General features: G+C 39.0%; 1 protein-coding gene across 1 annotated transcript in view; it reads left to right on the top strand.

Annotated features, from left to right (window-relative positions):
- Alms1 (ALMS1 centrosome and basal body associated protein) overlaps window positions 1-21895 on the top strand; it is a 126044-nt gene that overhangs the window by 93475 nt on the left and 10674 nt on the right. The window contains exon 17 of the mRNA XM_041635530.1: window positions 3891-4990. Within this exon, the coding sequence (XP_041491464.1) occupies window positions 3891-4990 (1100 nt within the window). The remainder of the gene's footprint in view (window positions 1-3890; window positions 4991-21895) is intronic.

The raw sequence follows: 21895 nt of genomic DNA, 5'->3' as shown, positions 1-21895 counted from the left end.
ATGGATAAGGAAAAAGTGAATTATTGGTCAGTGAAGAGTTTTTATAGAGTAGTTGTCTTAATTTGTGTTTCTGTTGTTGTGAAGAGTCACCATGACTGGCAACTTTTTTTTTTAAATTTATTTATTTATTAAGGATTTCTGCCTCGTCCCCACAACCGCTTCCCATTTCCCTCCCCCTCCCCCGATCAAGTCCCCCCCCCTCATCTGCTGGCAACTTTTATAAACATTTAATTGAGACTGGCTTACAGTTCAGAGGTTTAGTCCATTCTGTCATGGTGGGAAACACGGAAGCTTGCAGACAGACATGGTGCAGGCAAGGAAAGTAGAGAGTTCTATCATCTTGATTCACAGAAAGCAGAAGAAGACTACCACACTGGGTATAGCTTGAACATACGAAACCTCAAAGCCTCTACAGTGACACACTTCTCCCAACAAGTCTGACCTTCCTAATTGCGCCAATCCCAATGGGCAAAGTGTAGTGGGAGGCTGCTTGTTGGTTTTCGGCTGCCCGGCTAGCTTAGGCCCAAAATAATCACACAGAAACTCTATTAATTAAATCACTGCTTGGCCCATTAGCTCTAGCTTCTTATTCACTAACTCTTACAAATTAATTTAACCCATCTCCATTAATCTGTGTATCGCCACGTGGCAGTAGAATACCAGCAAAGTTTTGGCATATCTGACTCTGGTGGTGGCTCCATGGCTTCTCCCTGACTTTGCCCTTCTTTCTCCCAGCATTCAGTTTAGTTTTCCTTGCCTACCTAAGTTCTGCCCTGCAATAGGTCCAAAGCAGTTTCTTTATTCATTAATGGTAATCTCAGCATATAGAGGGAAATCCCACATGAGCCAAACATTCAAATACATAAATTTGTGAGGTGCCATATCTGTTCAAACCACCACTGTGATACATGCCTATAATCTAAAGCACTCAGGAAGTCAAAGCAGGAGGATTACAAATTATTGGCCACTATGGTCAACATAGTTAACTCAAGGTCATTATAGAATACATAACTAGATGTTGTCTCAAACAAAATAACAAAAAGAAAGTGTGTTATATATTTAAAGATGGTTATTATGAAGCCTTCATGAGGAAATTATGTCACATAGATGAACCTTAGAAGGACATATCCTGAGCAAAATAGCCCAATCACAAAGACACAAATATTTTTTGATTCTACTAATATGAAATATCTCAAGTAGACAAAAATCATAGAAACAGAATGTAGAAAGGTGATTGCTAAGTGCTAGGATTAGGAGGAGGATGGACAGAGAATAGTGTTGTTCAAATAGACATTGATCTGGTAATTTTCCTGTCTTAGCTTCCCAAGTACCTGGAATTATTTTTGTAATGACTCCTGGCTTATTTTTGTAATAATGTTCTTTGGACACAGTTTTCAATTTTGATAATTATGGGTATTCATTTATCATAACACTAGCTGTTAAAACTATTTCCTCATCCTGAAAACTTGTACCAAAAATCAACTGATTATAGATATATAATTTTATTTCAGGTCTGTCAATAGTATCTGTTGATCTATGTTTTGATCATGTGATAGTACTAATCTGTCTTGATTACTATTGAGTTATGGTAAGGTTTAACCTAGGCATTTATTGGGCCTTCAACTTTATTTTTCATAATTATGTTGTCTTTTTTAGGTTTCTTTAAATTACATACAAATTTTAGAATTATTTTTTCAGTTTCTACAAAAGAACAATCTGGGATTCTGATAGGGATTGCACTGGATCTATAGAACAATCTGAAGAGTGTTATTGCTTGTTGGTTTTTTCTCTACGAATGAGCTCTTTTCCATTTATTTAGATTTTTAATTTTATAGCAATACTTTGTAGTGTTCAGACTATGGGTTTTTCAATTCTTTTATTAGATTCTTTTCTGATGTCTTATTTTTATGCTATTGTGACTTGAATTACATTTTTAAAAAATTTGTATATAGGAATTTAATAATTCTATAGTCATTTGTAAGCCACCATATATTTATCGGTGCTAGATATGTTCCTCAGATTCGGATGATTAAAGATGGGCAAGGTCATTTATTAACAACTTGGGGAAGTAAAGCAAAGGGAGACAATACTTTAACACCCTATACAATGACTCTAATGCTGTCAATGTTGAATGCAACAAGAAACACCTCAGCAGCCACTCCAGTACCAGAGACGATGAGAAAATATTAAATATTGACAGGAGTGAGATAGAGGAAGCTATCAAGAGAGAGAAATGTAGAAAGGCCCCCTGAATGGATGACATCACGGTGGAGGAGCTGGAGGTAACTACAGTAGACTCAGGGGCCAAGGTGCTTCTCAGACTCTTCAGAGAGATAGGGGAACACCAAGTGATTCCCATGGAATGGAAGCACTCAGTCATAATTCCCATACACAAGGGCAAGCGGACTGCTCAGGTTACAGGGGCATTAGTCTGTTGTGCCATAGTAGCAAGATCTTCTCCATTTTCTTTCAGAGGAAATCCTAGCAGAGGCTTATTGTAGATTCTGTGCTTCATGCTTGCAGTTTTAAACACATGTCTAACTTGAAACCTACCTAATTTTATTAGTTCTAGTTTTTTTATGGATTTTTTTTTAGTAAAGGCTAGAATAGAATTTGGTTAACGACATTCAAAAGTTAAGGTGATTGTACATCTAACTGATATATATGATACATAGATATAAATCTGGGATTGAGAGAAATCATAGCTTGAAGTGTAAATCTAAGAGTAGATATTGATACTGAAATGATAGTAAAAACCATGAGGAGAATTGTGATCTTCTTGAATGGGAATTTTGGGTATGAACTTCATGCTATCTAGATAGAACTCGCTGTTTGAGGAGACCATTGGTCACGTCAGAGCTGTTATAATCCAGTGGTATGGCTAAACTCAGGAGTAATTAGAAGAGAGACTTGGTTTGGGAATGAGTTAGAGAACAGGAAAATACGTATTTGCTATCTTAGCAACTTGACTGTGAAGAGGAACAGGAATAAGCCAGCACAAGGCTTTTCTGAATGCTTCTGCCATGGTCTTAAATAGTCCATCAATCAAGGATTGAATCAAGGGATGCAGTTTTAATGTGCATTCAGAGAAACACGTTCTAGCAAACTGTAAGATATGATTGCATTAAACAGTACCTATTTTGAGGTGGAATGGTGATTGTCCAAGCATGAGGCTTTTTTTTTTACAAGTTTTTTTTACTCTACCCACTTAATGCTGATGGTAAAATTCCAGAGTTTTTAGCTAGAGATAACCATCTAGATCTTACTAACAAGGTGAAATTTTTTTTAAAAGAAAGAACACATACAAAAAGTAGCCTATAAAGAACTGGTCATGGATGTGTAAGGGAACTAATTATAGTTTGGAGAACTACAGGGCACACAACTTTGTTACATGATGGAAAAATCCCATCCAGATTTGTTTTATTGTTGTTTTGTTTTTGATACAAAGTAGCCTTGACTGGCCTAGAACTCACTGTGTATACCAGGCTAGCCTTGAACTCACAGAGGTCCAGTGACTTCTGTACTCTCTAGTGCTCTTGGTTTTTGTTTTTGAGACCTTTGTCTCAAAACCATACAATTATTTCAGGCTGACCTGAACTGGTCGTATAACGGAGGATAATCTGGAACTCCTGATCCTGCTTTCTTTGTGTTTCGAGTACTGGGAGTATAAATGAAGTTTATAACATGCTGGGAATTGAACCCATGACCTTGTGCATGCTAGGCAAGCACTCTTTCATCTGAGATCCAGCCCAGAATTCACATATTTTGACTCATGCCAGTCTGGTTGCTAAGCACATGTTCTATGTCTTAAGAAAACATAGTATTTATAAAAGGAATACAAATATTTCTAAATTCTTTAGAAATCTTTTTTTCCTCTTTGTTCTTTTCAGAGTCTGAATGCCGTTCTGCATTTGAAAACACCACACACTCTGTCTTCAGGTCAGCTAAATTTTATTTTCATCATCCTGTGCACCTGCCCCATGAGCAAGATTTCTGCCCCGAGTCTTTGGGAAGGAGTGTTTTCATGCAGCATTCTTGGAAGGATTTCTTTCACCATCATTCAAAGCACAGCTGCCTCCCTCCCCCTGGAACAAGTGCGGACAAGGCCAAGATGGATTACACCAGAATTAAGAGCCTCAGCATCAATTTGAATTTGGGAGACAATGAGAAGACGAATACTGTCAAGAATCAGGCCAGAGACCCAAAAGGCAAAAGACAGACAAATGACCCAAAAAAGGATCAGAGGGTCACCCCAGAGCTAGCAGCACGGTGCACTGTGAGTTTGAATGAACTCTGGAATAAGTACCAGGAGCGACAGAAGCAGCAGAAACCGCCTGGTGTTTGTGAAAAGAAAGAACTGTCTTTGGTGGAACGACTTGATCGTTTGGCTAAACTGCTTCAGAATCCCATCACACATTCACTCCAGGCCTCAGAAAGTACCCAAGATGATAGCAGAGGGGGACGGGGTGTGAGGGGTTGGACCGGGAGGAGGCGGCATCAGCATAAAGGCAAGCTGCAGAGGAAGCCGTGCAAGAGCCTAGAGAGGGGTCACAGTGGGAAATCCAATCAGATTAAAATTGAGCAGTTTAAATTAGATAAATACATCCTGAGAAAACGACCGGATTTTAATTATGTCAGCAATACCTCCTCAGATTCTAGACCCACAGATGAAAGTGAGCTGCTCACAGATAGTCCCAACATTTTCTCCAGCACTACTTCTCCTATGGACTCAGATGTATGGACTCAGACTGACAGGGATGTGACTTTAAATGACAGGAGTAGCTCCATATCCACCATCGACACGGCCCGACTGGTCCAAGCTTTTGGCCATGAAAAACTGTGTTTGTCACCCAGGCGAATTAAATTATACAGCAGTGTCACCAATCAGCAGAGGAGATTTCTGGAGAAGCGGTATAAGCACGGCAAGAAGGCACTGAGCACAGGCTGTCCCCAAATGACTTCTGAGTACTCCAGAAGGAGGCACATCCAGGTACACGGCTACAGATTCCAGCTGGGATGCGACTGCCTTTTCTGTGGACTTTTTAGTTAATCTCTTCACACAGGCGGAAAAAAGAAGCCACTTTGCCCTTTCCTCACTATCCGTTTCTGCTGGAAAAGAGTGAGAAAGTGTAGCACAGCGCTATTGTTTGTTGTCATTCTTTCCCCCAACACACGCTTGCCAGTCACCTGTGCATGCGGAGCTTTGCACTAGGTAGATTTCGGAGCTTCAGGCTTAGCATGGCCTCTGTTCGGCGGGGGTGGGCTGGGTGAGGGTGGGATCTGTTTTTCATTCTTTCCTCCTGTCTTTTGAGAAGTGTTTGAATTGCCTTTAAATGCATACACACATATAATACAATATTGTTTTTAAGTAAATGAAATTTAAAATCATATAAAATTTGAAAACGGGGTCTACCACAACATGATTTAAAATAAATAAAAGAAGAACTAACAAATGAAAAGACAAGTTAAAGCCATAAGGGGATAAATACACCTGGTGAATGGATGTGTTGGCCAGAAATAAGCTACAAGTTTGGTGTTACATACTCTAGAAGATAAATTGTAATCACTTAACATGCTATAAAAGCAAATCAAAATTTCAAAATCATTAGTTATTTATTCAGTTACAAAAGCCCAAGTGAAGTTTCCTCATCTCTCTTCATAAAGAAGACATTAGCAGGGTAATGTTAACACCCTCGTGGTAGCAGTCAGAGGTCACCTTACTTCAGAAAAGAGTTGATGAAGGCAGATCCTCCACCCAATAGTTAAATTAGTGCCATGGACATAGTGATGCGCACTTGCTCTCTCAGCACTCAGGATGCTTAGTGTAAACCTGTCTCAAAAAACAAAGATCCAGAGAAGAGTTCTCCAAGGAGAGATGCTCTGTCCAATTGGAATAGGGAAAGTAGAGTTTATTTTTATTTTACTCAAACTTTCAAATTTTCTATTTTTGTATATTTTATAATATATGGTTAGTAAAATAATTTATAAATAAATATCTATTTTGGCAATTTGTGCTCAAAAGTATTTTGTTGGTAGGAGTTCATGGACACTGCTGACCTATAGGGAAGGAGACAGGAGGTGCTTAGTTTACCAGACCCAGTATTTCTCATCATTGATCTTTGCGTAGATATGAAGTGACAGTGGTTACATACATTAATTAAAATTTTTAAAAAAAATCATAGAACTGAAAAAAACACTGGAAAGGGAAAAGGGCCCAGGTAGAAAGTTTATGTGTGACCACATAGCACAAAGCTTTTGCTTTTGATCTGGGCGTTGTACATAACTGTGTTTGAAGTGCTCATGAAGCTGGGACAGGAAGATTCCTGTGACTTTGAGACCATCCTGAGATATTTAGCAAAACCCTGCCTCAAGAGTCCAGATGTTTTCCCCCACTTAAATAACAACATTTGGGGCTTATAATCATCCATGTCTTGCCCTTTTTTTCATTAGCCCTTGGCAACCAATAATCTTCTGTCTCTGGGGACTTGTCTTTTCTGGTCATTTCATATAAGTACAGCCATATTGTATGTGATCTTGTCAGACTCTGCACCCCCCAGTTGAACAGGGACACCTTCCCTTTGAGGCACATTCTCTACCACCAAGCTGCGGTTCCAGTCCCCAAATCTATGCACATACATATACATATAGCTGTTGTGAATAGGGCTGATCCTGGGGTCCTTATATACAGTTCTTTGAGTAGAAATGCCAAATCATATGCCAGTTATCTCTTACTAGAGAACTGCCCAGCTGGTGAGACCACAGTGCCTGTCCTTGTATGCGTCTACCAGCAGTGTTGTGAGGGCTACTGCCCCATTCTTCCTCTGTGATGGCATGATTTTCCACTCCCCTGTACTGAACAAGGATTTCCATTTTAACACATCCTTGCCAGGATTTATTTTCTGTTTTTTTTTTTTTAATTTTATCTACTAATTGTGCTATTGAGTAGGAAGTGGTTTCTTGCTATGGTTTTGATATACATTTTAACCATTTGTATATCTTCTTTGATCTTTTTTACAAAGTCCTTTAACCTTTAGAAATTTAGCTGCTTAACTTTTTGTACTGAAGTTGTTAAACTTTTCTATATCTTCAGTATTGTAACTCCTTCTATTACATGTATAATGTGAAAATGTATTTGGCCGTTCTGCAGGCAGCCTCTCACATGGTCACGTTTTGACTGTATCTGACATACAGCAGCTTTAATAGTGCAGCATGTACTTTTGGTTACCTGTACTTTGGGGATCACATCTAAGCAATTGTTTCCAAATCTGTTGTCATAAGGTTTTTGCCTTTTTAGTCTAACTTTTATATTTAGAAACACTATTTTGAGTTAATTTTTATATATGATATTCAGAAAGGGTCTACCTTCATCCTTTGGTGTGTTGTGTCTAGTTCTGACCAGATCATTTGTTAGACGTTTTCCCCCTTTGTTCCTTGGCACTGTCATCAGAAGTCATGAATATGTGTATGTCCATCCACATTTGGATTCTGTATTTTGTTTTATTGGTTTGTTTTTCCTTTTGCCAGTACCAGTTTGAATTTAGTATATCTTCGTTATAAGTTTTGATAGAACTGTCCCGTTGTTTTGACCCTCAGGGTCCCTTCAGAGCCCATACTTGCAAATATTTTATTCTTTTTGATGCTATTGTAAGTATAATTGTTTTAATTTCATTTTTGGATTATATGTTGGTATAGATACATAGCTACTTTTTACATGTTGATCTTCTACCTTAGCAGCGTTGCTGGATTGATATGTTAACTTTTTTTTTCTTTCTTTCTTCTTTTTTTTTTTTTTTTTTTTTTTTTTTCTGGGACAGGGTAGCCCTGGCTGTCCTGGAACTCACTCGTAGACCAGACTAGCCTTGAGCTCACAGAGATCTGCCTACTTCTGCCTCCTGAGTGCTGGGATTATTTGTTAACTCTTAATTTTCTTGTAGAGCATGTAGAATTTCCTTTCATCTGCAGATAGAGTGTCTCTCGCCTTTGTAGTTTGGATGGTTTGAATTTTTCTGATTTACTAAGAACTCTTAGAGGGGGTTCTGTGGTAAAAGCAGGTACCCTTGTCATGTTCAGGAGGAATACTTTCAGTCCTTCACAGCTGAGAGCATGTTAACTGTGGGGTTTTCTCTTGTGACTTGTTATATTAAGGAAGCTCCCTTTTCATCTTCTGGATTTTATTTTTATTAAAAAAAGGTTTTGGTTTTAGTCAGATTTGGCATCTACTGAAATGATCCTCACCATCCCATTTCCTATTAATACGATATACATGAATTGATAATCGCATGTTGAACCAATATTGCACTCTTGGTATAATTCCCATTTTGCTAGTTATGCAATCCTTTTCGTGTGCCATAGGATTCAATTTGCTAGACTTTTGAATATGTTTGCATCTATATTCATATGGCCTATAGTTTTCTTGTGATTTTTTGCTATCTTTGTTGTTAGGATAATACCAGCCTCTTGGACCGAGTTTGTCTCTTTGGTGTTTTGATGTTGAGTGTTAGGATTAATGCTGTGATTAATGTTAATTCTTTATGTGCTTCATAGAATTTACCAGTGATTGCTATAGACATAGTTCATGTATTTTTCTTTGATTTCTATTTCTTGAGTCAGTTTTTGTATTTTGTGTTTTCTAATAGGCATTACTTATTTTTAAAAGATTTATTTATTTTATTTTATATGGCTGCGAACTCAAAGAAAACTGCCTGTCTGTTTCCTGGGATTATAGATATGTGCCACCGCACCTGACTGTGTACTTGTTGTCTTAATCAGACAGAGTCAGAAGTTTTAAACTGGAAATACAGTAATGCTGACAGTGATAATTACTTATGTCATTGACTTTAAAAATGTTTCTTTAGTCAAAGTCTGATTGCAAATTCTTAGATGGGTCTATGATTTGAAAGCATTCCGCCCAACAGTCTTCCTATGTAGCTCTGGCTGCTCTGAATTTAGTATGTAGACCAGTTTAGTTGGCCTGAGCACTATGCAGGTGCTGCGAATCAAACCGTGGTCATCTTGAAGGAACGAAAAGTGCCCTTAACCACTGAGCCGTCTCTCCAGCTCCCATCCCCACCCAAAATTGTTGTTTTTGTGTGATGTTGATAGGTGTGCAAAGAAAGTGGATTTCCAAGTCTCTTGTTAATTTTAATTTTCCGCCTGAATGATAATCTGACCCTAAAGTTTTGTCATGGTAAATCCTCTCGAAAGTGTGGCAGAAGAGAACCGTGGGAGAAGTGCTGTGCAGTTCTGTGCCATTGGTACCTTCTCTTCCTCATCTTCATCATCATCTTTGTGCTGTGCAGTTCTGTGCCATTGGTACCTTCTCTTCCTCATCTTCATCATCATCTTTTCTCATATACATAGTTTTACTGTGCGACCCAAAGCTGATCTCAAGCTTGTAATTCTCCAACCTCAGTCTCTCAAATTGTAGCATTCCAGTATAACACTGTCATGCCTGACAGAGAAAAAATAACTTTAGTGCTAAGAATTAGTTGAATTAAATATGTTCCCATTCATGCTTGCCTTTAAAAAAATTTCCCTCTACCTATTCTTATTTCAGTCATGTGGCTGGCCTTTAAAAAATATATTTTGGGTTGCATGGGTTCTTAAAAATACTTGTGTATTGCCAGGTGGTGGTGGCACACATGTTTAATCCCAGGACTCGGCAGACAGAGGCATACTGATCTCTGAGTTTGAGGCCAGCCTGATTTACAAAGCAAGTCCAAGACAGCTCGGGCCACACAGTGAAGCCATGTCTCAAGAAAAACACAAAAACCTTGTGTGTGTTTGTGTGTGTGTGTGTGTACATGCATTTTTGTATATAATGTGCACCACTGTTTTTTTTTTCTTCGATGCTCATAAGTTGAGAATCCACTGGCATCTCATCACAGGTGTCTCTAACCCAGGTGTCTCATCACCGTGTAATATTCCATGGAGTCTTCACATTTACATGTGCTCTGCTGGACACTCCCCAGCTATCCGGCACACAAAACAAGCAGTTTGTCTCTCGGTGACAGTCTTTTGCAGCTATATTGGAAGTGGGATTCTTGGGTCAACTACACAAGTACTTAGTTTCATACAAGAGTACAAACTTTCTTTTTTAGTATTGCTGCCTGAATTGTATAAAAATTTCCATTGCTACTTTTCAGCTGGTAATGTCTAGTCTTCAATATATAAGAAATATGGATTTCTATACCATGTAAAGATAATATTTTTTAAATTTATATTTTTAAAAACTTTTCTCATTTTACATAGCAATCCCAGTTTCTACTCCTTTTCCTCCTCCCTCTCCCTTCATGTTTACCTCCTACCCCTCCTCCATCCACTCCTCAGAGAGGGCAAGTTCCCATGGGAAGTCGTCAAAGTCCAGCATATTATTTTGAGGCAGGACCAAGACCCTTCCCACTATATCTAGGCTGAGCAAGGTATCCCCCCAAAGAGAATGGGTTCCAAAAAGCCAGTACAAGCAATAGGGATAAATGCTGTACTCACTGCCAGTGACCCCACAGTCTGCCCTAGCTGTGCAACTGTCACCCACATCCAGAGGACCAAGTTTGGTCCTATGCTGGCTGGTTCCCCTGCTGCCATGCCCAGTGTGCTTCTGTTAGTTCAGGTAAGCTGTTTCAGTGGGTATCCTATCATGGTCTTGAACCCTTTGCTCATATTGCTCCTTCCTCTCTTCAACTGGATTTTGGGAACTCAGCCCAGTGCTCTCTGTGGATCTCTGCATCTGCTTCCATCGGTTGCTGGATGAAGATTCTATGATGACCATTAAGGTAGTCATTAATCTAACTACAGGGCAAGGCCAGTTTGGGCATCCTCTCCACAATTGCTTAGACTCTTAGCTGGGGTCATCCTTAAGAATTCCTGTAATTCTTAGAATTTCTCTAGTGCCAGGTTTCTTGCTAGTCCCATAATGGCTCACTCATTCAGCATAGCTCTTTCCTTGCTCTCCCTCTCTGTCCTTCCCCCATCTCGATCATCCTGTTCCCTCAAGTTCTCCCTCCCATTCCATCTTCCCTTCTCCCCCATTCCCTTGCTCCCAATATTCTCAGGAGATCTTGTCTATTTCCCCTTCCCAGGGGGAATCTATGTTTCTCTTAGGATTTTCTTTGTTACCTAACTTTTCTGGGGTTGTAGACTATAGATTGGTTATTCTTTGCTTTACTTCTAATATCCATTGATGAGTGAGTACGTATCGTGCTCATGTTTCTGGGTCTGGGTTCCCTCACTGAGGATGGTTTTTTCTAGTTCCATCCATTTGCATGTAAATTTCAAGATGTCATTTTTTTTTTACCTCTGATTATTACTCCATTGTGTAAAAGTCCCACATTTTCTTTATCCATTCTTTGGTAAAGGGGCATCTAAGTTGCTTCCAGGTTCTGGCTATTACAAATAATGCTGTTATGAACATAGTTGAGCAGATGTTCTTATAGTATGACTGAGCGTTCTTTGGGTATATGCCCAAGAGTTTGGTATTGCTGGGGTAGGTTGATTTCCAATTTTTTGAGAATCCGACATACTGATTTCCAAAGTGGCTGTACATGTTTGCACTCCCACCAGCAAAAGCTGCCATTGGTGTTCTTGATCTTAGCCATTCTAACTGGTATAAGATGGAATCTCAAAGCCATTTTGATTTGCATTTCCCTGATGGCTAAGGATATTGCACATTTGCTTATGTCTTTTCGACCATTTGAGATTCTTCTGTTGAGAATTCTGTTTAGATCTGTACCCTATTTTAAAAATCGGGTTATTAGGTATTTTGATGTCTAGTTTCTTGAGTTCTGTAAATACTTTGGAGATCAATCCTCTGTCTGATGTGGGGCTTGTTGAAGATCTTTTTCCATTTAGTACCCTGCCGTTTTGACTTATTGACTGTGTTCTTTGCTTTACAGAAGCTTCTCAGTTTCAGAAGGTCCCATTTATTTATTGTTGCTCTCAGTGTCTGTGCTACTGGTGTTATATTTACGAAGTGGTCTCCTGTGCTCATATGTGAAGGCTGTTTCCCACTTTCTCTTCTGTGAGGTTCAGTGTGACTGGATTTATATTGAGGTCTTTGATCTGTTTGTACCTGAGTTTTGTGCATGGGGATAGATATGGTTCTATTTGCATTCTTCTACATGCTGACATCCAGTTATGCCAGCACTATTTGTTGAAGATGCTTTCTTTTTTCCATTGTATAATTTTAGTTTTTTGTCAAAAATCAGGTGTTCATAGGTGTGTGGATTAATATCTGGATCTTTGATTCAATTCCATTGGTACGCCCGTCTTTTCATGCCAGTACCAAGCTGTTTTCATTACTGTAGCTCTATAATAGAGATTGATGTCAAGCTATAATGGAACTTGTGATACCTCCAGAAGTTTCTTTATTGTACAGGATTGTTTTGGCTATCCTGGTTTGTTTGTTTTTCCATATGAAGTTGATCATTGTTCTTTTGAGGTCTGTGAAGAATTGTGTTGGGATTTTGATGGAGATTGCATTAAATCTGTAGATTGCTTTTGGTAGGATTGCCATTTTTATTTTGCTGATCCTACCTATTCAAGAGCATGGGAGCTTTTTTCCTACTATGGCTGAAAACTAAAAAGCATGCGGTCAGCTTTTTATCAACACTATTTAAGTGTTTCTTGGCAGGACCTCTTAAAAGAGCTACAAGACTTTACAGCTAAATCTGAGTCAGGAAGCACTCTCTTTGAGAGTGCTTGCTTGCCTCTAGCAAGCAGAGCAGACCCGAGAAATTACTCATACCAAGAAATCATGTGTAATGTTGTTATTTTGTTCTAGAATTACTTCCCAAGCTGTCTCAGGCTTTATGTGGATGTAGTTGTCCACATGGGCGCCATTCTATAACAGAGCTACCACAGCAGAATAGATATGGAGAAAGTGGATAGCCTTGTCTTGTGCCTGATTTTAGTGGAATTACTTTGTTTCTCTCCATTTAATATAATGTTGGCTGTCAGCTTGTTGTATTTTGTTTTTATTATGTTTCAATGCATTCCTTGTAACCCTGATCTCTCCAAGATCTTTATCATGAAGGGATGTTGGATTTTGTCAAATACTTGTTCAGCATCTAGTGAGATGATCGTATGTTTTTTTCTTTCAGTTTACTTATTTGGTAAAGTACATTGATAGGTTTTTATATATTGAACCATCCCTGCATCTCTGGGCTGAAGCCGACTTGATCATGGTGGATGATTTTTTTTTTTTTTTGATATGTTCTTGGATTCGGTTTGCCAGTATTTTATTGAGTATTTTTTCATGAATATTCATGAGGGAGATTGATCTGTAATTCTCTCTCTTGGTTGAGTCTTTGTGTGATTTCGGTATCAGGGTAACTGTAGCTTCATAAAAAAAGTTTGGTATTGTTTCTTCTGTTTCTATTGTGTGGAACAATTTGAGGAGTATAGGTATTAGCTTTTCTTTGAAGTTCTGGTAGAGTTTGTGCTAAAACCATCAAGCCCTGGGCTTTTTCTTGTTTGGGAGACTTTTGATGACTGCTTCTATTTCCTTATAGGTTATAGGTCTATTTAAAGTGTTCATTTATTTAAACTGTTCATTGTGGTATGTGGTACCTATCCAAAAAATTGTCCATTTCTTTTACATTTTCCAATTTTTGGTGCACAGGCTTTCAAAGTATGACCTAATGAATCTCTGGATTTCCTCAGTGTCTGTTGTCCCCTTTTTATTTCTGTTTTTGTTAATTTGGATATTCTCTCTTTGCCTTTTGATTAGTTTGGATAAGGGTTTGTCTATCTTGTTGATTTTCTCACAGAACCAGCTCTTTGTTTTATTGATTGTTTGAATTGTTTTGTTTCTATTTTATTGATTTCAGCCTTCAATTTGATTTTTTTGTTTTGCTTTGTGTGTGTTTTTGTTTTGTGTCTGAGTGAATGTTACTTGTCTTTGAGTGTGCCATATTCATAAACTGTGGGCATGACATGGTGACATATCTTTCCATGTCAACAGAGCAGCTTTAAAGACTTGTCCACCCACACACACTTCTAATATGGAATGTGATCCATGGAGTGGATGCTCACATATACATGAAGAAAGGATGGGAGACTGTAGTACAGTATTAACAAGCTTCTTTTAAGATCTCTGTAAAACTCCATTCTTAAAACTTAGCATCCATAGTTAATTCCAAACATCTATGGAAAATTTACAAAAAGTAATTGCACATTAAGCAAAATGCTGACAAATCCCAAAGCAGTTTTATAAGTAAACTAGTATTCTGTAACCACAACACAGTAAAACTAGACTGAACAAATATTTTAAAATTAATGCATTGTTTTACATTTCAAGGTAATAACGGTATGTCAAAACTAGGAGTTGTGGCAAAATCTGTGGTGAGAAGAGCATGTCCACCATAGGAATCCATTCCCAGGACTGATGAGTATAGTCAAGAGCAGACCCTTTAACAGAACAGTAGTTTTCTCTGGTTTCTTGCCACAGAAGGAAAGAAAGTGATAGGGATACACAGACACAGACAAAGAGGATGTTTCTTAGACTTATGTGGCTTTGCCTGTATGTGTGTGCATCAAATGGGGACAAAGGCGATATTTTCATGGTTGTTTTAGGCAGATGTATTTTAGAATCTAAGTGGATGATTATTGAGGAAAACATAATTGAAAGAAATAGACTTAGCTCATCAAAACTGAATTGCTGTCTGTAATCTACAGCCCACTACCTCTTGGCCCAGAAGGTGACCCCTCTGGAAGGGCGTTTCCAAAAAAGTTTCCCGTTCTGCAGGTCTGAGAGCGTGTGCCGTGTTATCCCCAGGCCCAATTCAGGGACTCAGCTTTTTAACATCTGCTAGTACTCTGAAATGGTTTTTTAAAAAATTAGTTTAAGATTTTCCATTTATATTTCTTATGCTGTCTTTTATAGCCTTTTTCATTATTCCCTGAAGATTCCTTTATTAATTCTTAAACATTAGTTGTTCTGCAATCATGTTGTAACATTTCTTTATTCATTCCGCTAGCCCACCCTTAAGCTTATAAACACAAATTTCCTACTTAAAAATATACAGGGGTAAGGAAGCAGTACGTTTAAACTGCTAATGTATATAGTTTATCTTGTGTGTAAATTTTTCTAAATAATCAATTATCAGTAGATATCTTTTATTAAGAAAGTAATATAGAGTTACACACAATAGAAACAGAAGAAACAATACCAAACTTTTTTTTTATGAAGCTACAGTTACCCTGATACCGAAATCACACAAAGACTCAACCAAGAGAGAGAATTACAGATCAATCTCCCTCATGAATATTGAGACAGGGTTTCTCTGTAGTTTTGGTGCCTGTTCCGGAACTAGCTCTTGTGTCCTTTTGTTAACTGGACTCTTAACCATTAAGACTCAGTAATTGAGTAGCACGTTTTTCTTTTGAAATTTTAATCTAAAACAGTTGAAATATTGGGACCTGATCAAAATGGAAAGATCTGAAGTGGAAATTAATTTTGGCTCAATTATAAAGTTTTATTCACTAATGCTAAAATTGGATCAGAGCCTCCAAGTAAACCTAACATGAGGTGCAGCTGGCCACCTGAGTCAAATGGTGATAGCGACCTGGTGAATGATCAGGATCCCTCTGGATGTTTAGAGCCAGGGGCTAAGGTTTTCAAGGGAGCACAAAGAAAAATGCCACTTTCAGACCATATTGTTTCCATCTTAATAGAAAACCTTTGAATTGCTACCCTCCCGCTCTGCAATGTGATCATGAGTCAACTTCCTGCCTTGTCCACATATTGATGGTGGAGTTGAAGTCCTAGATTTCCTTTCTCCCTCTGTTCTTCAACCCTGCTGTATCTGGGAACTTTCCTGATGTCAACTGTAATGACCTCCGTAGCATGTTAACCACCTTGGTAGTCACAGTGTGAGTGTTGGGGCCACCCACAGTTGTTTTCCTATCTTCAGTCCTTACTCTCATGGATACCAGGAGGAGAAAACCCAAAAGCCAAGAACCTATTCAGATACAATGCCCTTTTAACCTTCTGTGGAAGGTTTGACACACATTTTTTGTTTGTTTTTTTGAAAACAGGGTCTTTCTACATAGCCCCAACTATTTAGAATTCACATGTACACTATCCTAGCTTCAAATTCACAGAGATCTGCCTGCCTCTGCCTCCCATTAAAGATGTCTGCAACCATGCCCAGTTGTTTTTCATAATGGGTATCATTTACCCTCTAGGTCTCCCTCGTAACTTTTGTTTCTAGGAATTACATGTCAAAGGTTATTTTTTGTACAGATACATAATTTTGTCACCCCTTAGTGGGCCAATACATTTTATTACTAGACTATAAATTATCTAGACATCAACTATAGTTGATCTGGTCTTTTTCTGTTAGTTTTGGGTTTTTTTTGGGGGGGGGGCAGGATTTCTCTGTGTAACAGCCCTGGCTGTCCTGGAACTTGTTTGGTAGACCAGGCCTGCCTTAAACTCACTGAGATCCGCCTGCCTCTGTCTCACAAGTGCTGGGATTAAAGATGTGCGCCACCACCATCAGGCTTGATCTGGACATTTCTAAAAGCCTTTTGGCAAGAAACATGTTTTGGTGCCATAGAGTTCCTCTGATTTTGACTGACTTACTAGAGTGTGTTTCTGACTTAAGCTTAGGTAGTTATGATCATTCCATTCCTCAGAAGGACAAAACTCTCTCCTCTCTGGTGCCTAGCTGACTGAAGGCCACTGATATTAAGCTAACAAGTACATTTTTCCAAGCTTAATTTTTATATCCAGAGTAATTCTCTATTTTGGACAGGGTCTCAGGTAGTCCAGGCTTTTAACATGCTGTGTACCCATAGATGACTTAGATTTCCTGATTCTCTTGCCTCTGCTTCCCAAGTGCTGGAAGACAGGTATACACTATCACACCTGTCAGCTTGTCTGTTTATTGACTGGTATGCTTAATGAAATAGAGATAATTTTAGACTCTTGAATGGTTTTAAAAAGCTGGGGCATAGTGGCAATTGCCTGTAGTCCCTGAATTTGGGAGGCCAAGACAAGCAGATCAGAAATTCAGTTGCCCTTGCCTGCTCAGCAAGTTAAAGGCAAGACTGGGCTACATGAGATCCCGTTTCCATAAATACAATATTTAATTTAAAGGCTTCCTTTCTGGATCTTTCTGATGTCTAATCAGTAAACGTAGGAATGGGTCTTATCTAGTACTTTTTAGGTTAAAAGATTCTACAAAAGTTGTAGCCGGGCGGTGGTGGCGCACACCTTTAATCCCAGCACTCGGGAGGCAGAGGCAGGCAGATCTCTGGGAGTTCGAGGCCAGCCTGGTCTACAAGAGCTAGTTCCAGGACAGGCACCAAAGCTACAGAGAAACCATGTCTCAGGGAAAAAAAAAAGTTGTACAAAAACATCCCTGCAATGGTGGCATGTTCCTTGACCCTCTGTAGAGCCAGGCAACAGCAGGTGAGTTTGCTCTCATAATAGACACTAGAGAGAAGCAGCCCGCTAGCACACATCTTCTTCCAAGATGATCCACAACCGAAAGCATACACTGTGGTAACTGATGTCATTTAACTTAGGAACGCTTAAATCTTTTTATGAAAGCCCCATGTAGGAAAACAGAATGAGCCCGTCTACACTCAAATCTGGAGGTTGATAAGGTGCCTGCATCCTTCTTTGGACAGAGTGATCTGGTCTCCTGCTTGCCAGAAGCATTTGTTGATCAATTTTTAAACATGTATCCCATGGTGGATCCCCAAGCCAGTTTGACACAAGTGCAAGTCTTCTCATGGTGACTTTGGAATCTGGGTAGAAGTCAGTACTCCCTGCACCACTGCTGACCGGCCATATACCTTGTGCTTTGCTCTAGGGTGTGGGGCTGCATTTCACCTAATGCTTTTATGTTAGACCATAGCACATTTATTATCTTTGTGATTAGATACTCCACTTAGCTGAATGCCACATTTTGTTTTGTCATTCAGTTCATGGATATGATTTTCTCCTTTTTTGCCTATTTCAACAAAACTAGGTGAGCATGTCCACATTTTCATGTGTTAGCCTGTTCCCTTTTCTTAGGAATATGTCAGGGGTGGAATTGTTTGATCTCGTGCAACTCTTCACTTCTGGTGATCTGCCAGACTTTGAAAAGTGCCTTTAGCAGTTCACATCCCCATCAGCAGTGAGAACATTTCCGTTTCTCTGCATCCTACTTAGTTATGTGTTTGTCTCCTTTGGCTTTTACCATCATAGATGGCTGAATAAGTACATTTTGTTGGGAGGAGTTTATTTTAGGCTATAGTTTTAAATGTTTAGCTTTTCATAGCAATTTGTTTAAAATGCACTGTAATTGTGGTTTCCATGGCTTGTGCATTCACAATGAGTTGTGCGATCATCAGCATATCTGATCTAGACTGTTTCTATCTGGGAAACTCCCTTGTTTTTGTTTACAGCTATTCCCAGCTTTGGGAACCCTCATCCTGCCCATTCTGCACAGTTCAGTCGAGTCGCTGATGATGCAGCCTTTGCTTCTGGCTTGCTTGCTTTAGCATGCTGATTTCAGAGTTTACCCGTGTGTTATGTTGTCAGGAATTCCTCCTACTGCTGAGTTGTAGTTGGTTATATGGTTTAACCACGTTGTGTCTGTTAGTGGACATTTAGAATGTTTAGGTTGTTTTTAAGCATTGGAATATGACTGTAAACATTGGTCTAGAAGTTTTATGTAAGCATTTAAATTTCTTTTATTTCATTTATGACATATGGCAAATTTTTAAGAAACTGCCTGTGTTTTTTCAAATGCCCATGTGCAGTGTGTTGAGTGAGTATTCCAGTTCTTCCACATCTTGCCTGTCATTATTTGTGTTTTTGTGGTGACCATCCTAAATGATGTGAAGGAATTCGTGATGCTTTTAATCTGGACTTTGCCAGTGGGTTGATAGTGAAGATCTTTTTGTGTTCTTGTCTTTGGTGGGAAGGATACTCAGATATTTTGCCTGTTTTTAAGTTAGGTCGTCTGTCTTCCTATTTAGCTTGTAAGTGTTTTATGTATTTGGTCACCTGTCAGCCTTCAGTAAGATCAAGTGTGGTGTCTGGTCTCGTCAGCTCTGTGTTTGTCACAGGTCTCACCAGTGTGTAACCTGAGTACAAGACCTCCTGTCTGGCACTCTCTCCTAGTTTATTTTTAAAATAAAATTTGATGTTCAAATGCTGAGTAATGCATTTAATTTAAATCCCCCCCCCTTGTGAATTGTGCTGTTACTATTAGACCTGAGATTTTTTTTCCCTAGTCAAGATCACAAAGATTTTCTCCTATATTTTTATTTTAAGATTTGATGTCGGCTTGTCCCACCTGTAGTCCACATGTATTTCAGGATAGCTCTTGTGCCATTCATGGATGGCAATGCCATGTAGCAATCTCAGAAAGTTTGGAAATATCTGTTGGCTTTAGTAATTCTTTAGCTCTGCTCAGTAAAGTGTATGTGATGTGTCTGAAGTCCTCTTGTATGTGAAGATGATTTGTTCTGAATCCCTTGTTCAGAGCTCTATCCTCTCCTGCAGTGGGTAGCTTTGGTCCTTTCTGGAAAATCCCTGACCACACTCCTCAGAGTCGCTTATCTTCTCAGTTCTTTGTTGGCTGCTGTAGCCTTAGTTATAGTGTGTCTTAATCATTGTAGCTTTGTTTTGAAATCAGGAAACGATTTTTTTATCTGGTTTTTTATTTGTTCTTTCTCTTTTTTAATAATTTTGGTCTCTGATGATCCTTTGCCTTTCCCTGGAAGTTTGAGATCAGCTTACAAATTTCTTCAGGAAGGTTCATTGGAATATTTTAGGTTTATGGAGAACCTACAAATTAATCTGAAGAGACTTGCCATCCTAGCAGTTTTTGAGTTTTCTGACTCATACTTATGAGTGTCTCATCAACATTTTTAATTTCTCCTATAAATACTTTGTAGTTTTTCTATTGTGAATGAGTTGTTTCTTTAATTTTATTTTCAAATTTCTCAGTGCTAGAATGCAGAAATGACTTTTCTCTCTTGAGACTCAGCCCATTCGGGCACCTACTGTACTTTGTGTCTCAACTGTAGAGGTATGTTGTATTACCTGCCATCGCGTCTCTTCTCTACTTGCAGATTTTGCCTTTTAACATCATAGCATTCTCAACGTTTTACACTAGTTGGGTTTTTGTTGTGTTTAATAGTCTATCATCAAAACCATTTTTATTTGTTTGTTTTGAAATGGTGTCTCAATTTTTTGCCCCAACTGGGCTTGAACTCATGAAGAGCTGAGATTTTATTTTTTCTAGTATTTCTTTTGTTGATTTATTTCTTTTGTTATATGTATGTCTTAATTCCTTTGTTTGTTTTGAGACAGGGCTTCACTGTGTATCATCAGGCTAGCCTAGGCTCAGTCCTCCTGCAGCTCCCAAGTGTTGGGATTACAGGTATAAACCAGCATGTTCAGCCTCTGTCTACTTTTCCTGTAATTTCAGGAGCAAAACCCTCAGTTCCAAGTCTAAGTGAGGGAACTGGCACAAAGAGACAGCTTTGTGACTTGAGAGACGACGAGTAAAGGCAGGCTCAAGTTTTAGGATTATAGGCTTGGAGCTGACTTTGTTTTTTTTTGGGGGGGGGAGGTTCCCTTCTACATCAAAAATTTCCTCGTTCTGTCTACACAGTGCTCTCTGGCCTTTAATTTACATAATTTCACTACTAAACATCCCTTTGTTTTATTTTGACCATACTCCTGTTCCTAAAGAGTCTCTCAGGCCCTCTGGGTATTTATTATGTAGGAATCCTGCTTTCCAAATCTCCAAGGTGTTTATTTATAAAACATGAAGCAAGAATGGCCAAGCCTAGAGACACAAGGGTGCTCAATGGGGATTTGTGCAGTGCAAGATGTCTGCGCAGGGTCTTTCTGAGTGTTGAAGTAACGCTAGGGTAAGTGTGGACTTACTGATCGAGCTTCTACCAGCGTGTGTTGCCATTTCAATCCTTGGAACTCTGCCTAGTTCCCAAACATGTTATTCTTTTGTTCAAATACAAGTACACCGTACAAGCTGCCACTCGGGGACCATGTGTACTAGGAAAGCTGCTACCTTGGTAGGCCAGTTGTTGTCATCTTTCCCATGCTCAGACATTTGCTAGCCTTGACTTTCACATGCCTACTGATTGATTGAACTTGACAGGTCAACGGTGTTAAACTCACCAGTTTCCAATACTTACCTTTCTGAAAATCAAAATGTTTCCTGCTGTCAAATATCTTATCATGGCTTCTTTTTTCCCAAGATTCTGGGCTAAGTTCCTGGAAACCTTGGAGTATAGTTTTTATAGTTTAAAGGATGTAATACACATCTATCAAACTTGCTTTGAAAATGCCATTTGGCACTTAATTAAAATTTCAGATGAACAAACCTCTCCCCTAGAGATTCTGTCCCCCCACCCCAGTTTTCCCATCCTTATACATTTTTATGATGAGCTTAAACACTCCAGCTTGAGAGGTATCTCAGGGGGGCGAGCACTGCTGTGCCATCATGCCAACCAGTGTTCAAAGCTGACATCATTTATGTGCCTGTTATTCCAGGTCTGAGGGAAGGGAAGCAGAGGCAGGATTGCTGGGGCTTCCTAGCGTCCCAATCTAGCTGTGAAAATGTAAGCCCAAAGTCTAGATTGAGAGCGATGGAGGAGGCTGCTGTTGCCCTCTTCTGTGTTTGAGTGCTTGGATACAGACAACTTTTTGTTTGTTTGTTTTTAAGAAACAGTTTTTTGACAGGTGGTAGTGGCGCACACCTTTAATCCAGCACTTGGCAGACAGAGACTCTGTGAGTTCGAGGCCAGCCTCGTCTACAGAATGAGTTCCAAGATAGGCTCCAAAGCTACAGAGAAACCCTATCCAAAAAAAAAAAAAAAAAAAAACCAAAAACAGTTTATGAAGATTTTTTTTTTCCAC

This window comes from Microtus oregoni, unplaced genomic scaffold, assembly GCF_018167655.1.
Source record: "Microtus oregoni isolate MIOR12 unplaced genomic scaffold, Mior012 000002F_ref0000024, whole genome shotgun sequence".
NCBI classification, from domain to species: Eukaryota; Metazoa; Chordata; class Mammalia; order Rodentia; family Cricetidae; genus Microtus; species Microtus oregoni.
Note: the sequence above shows the minus strand (reverse complement) of the source record. Positions and strands in the feature narration are given on the sequence as shown.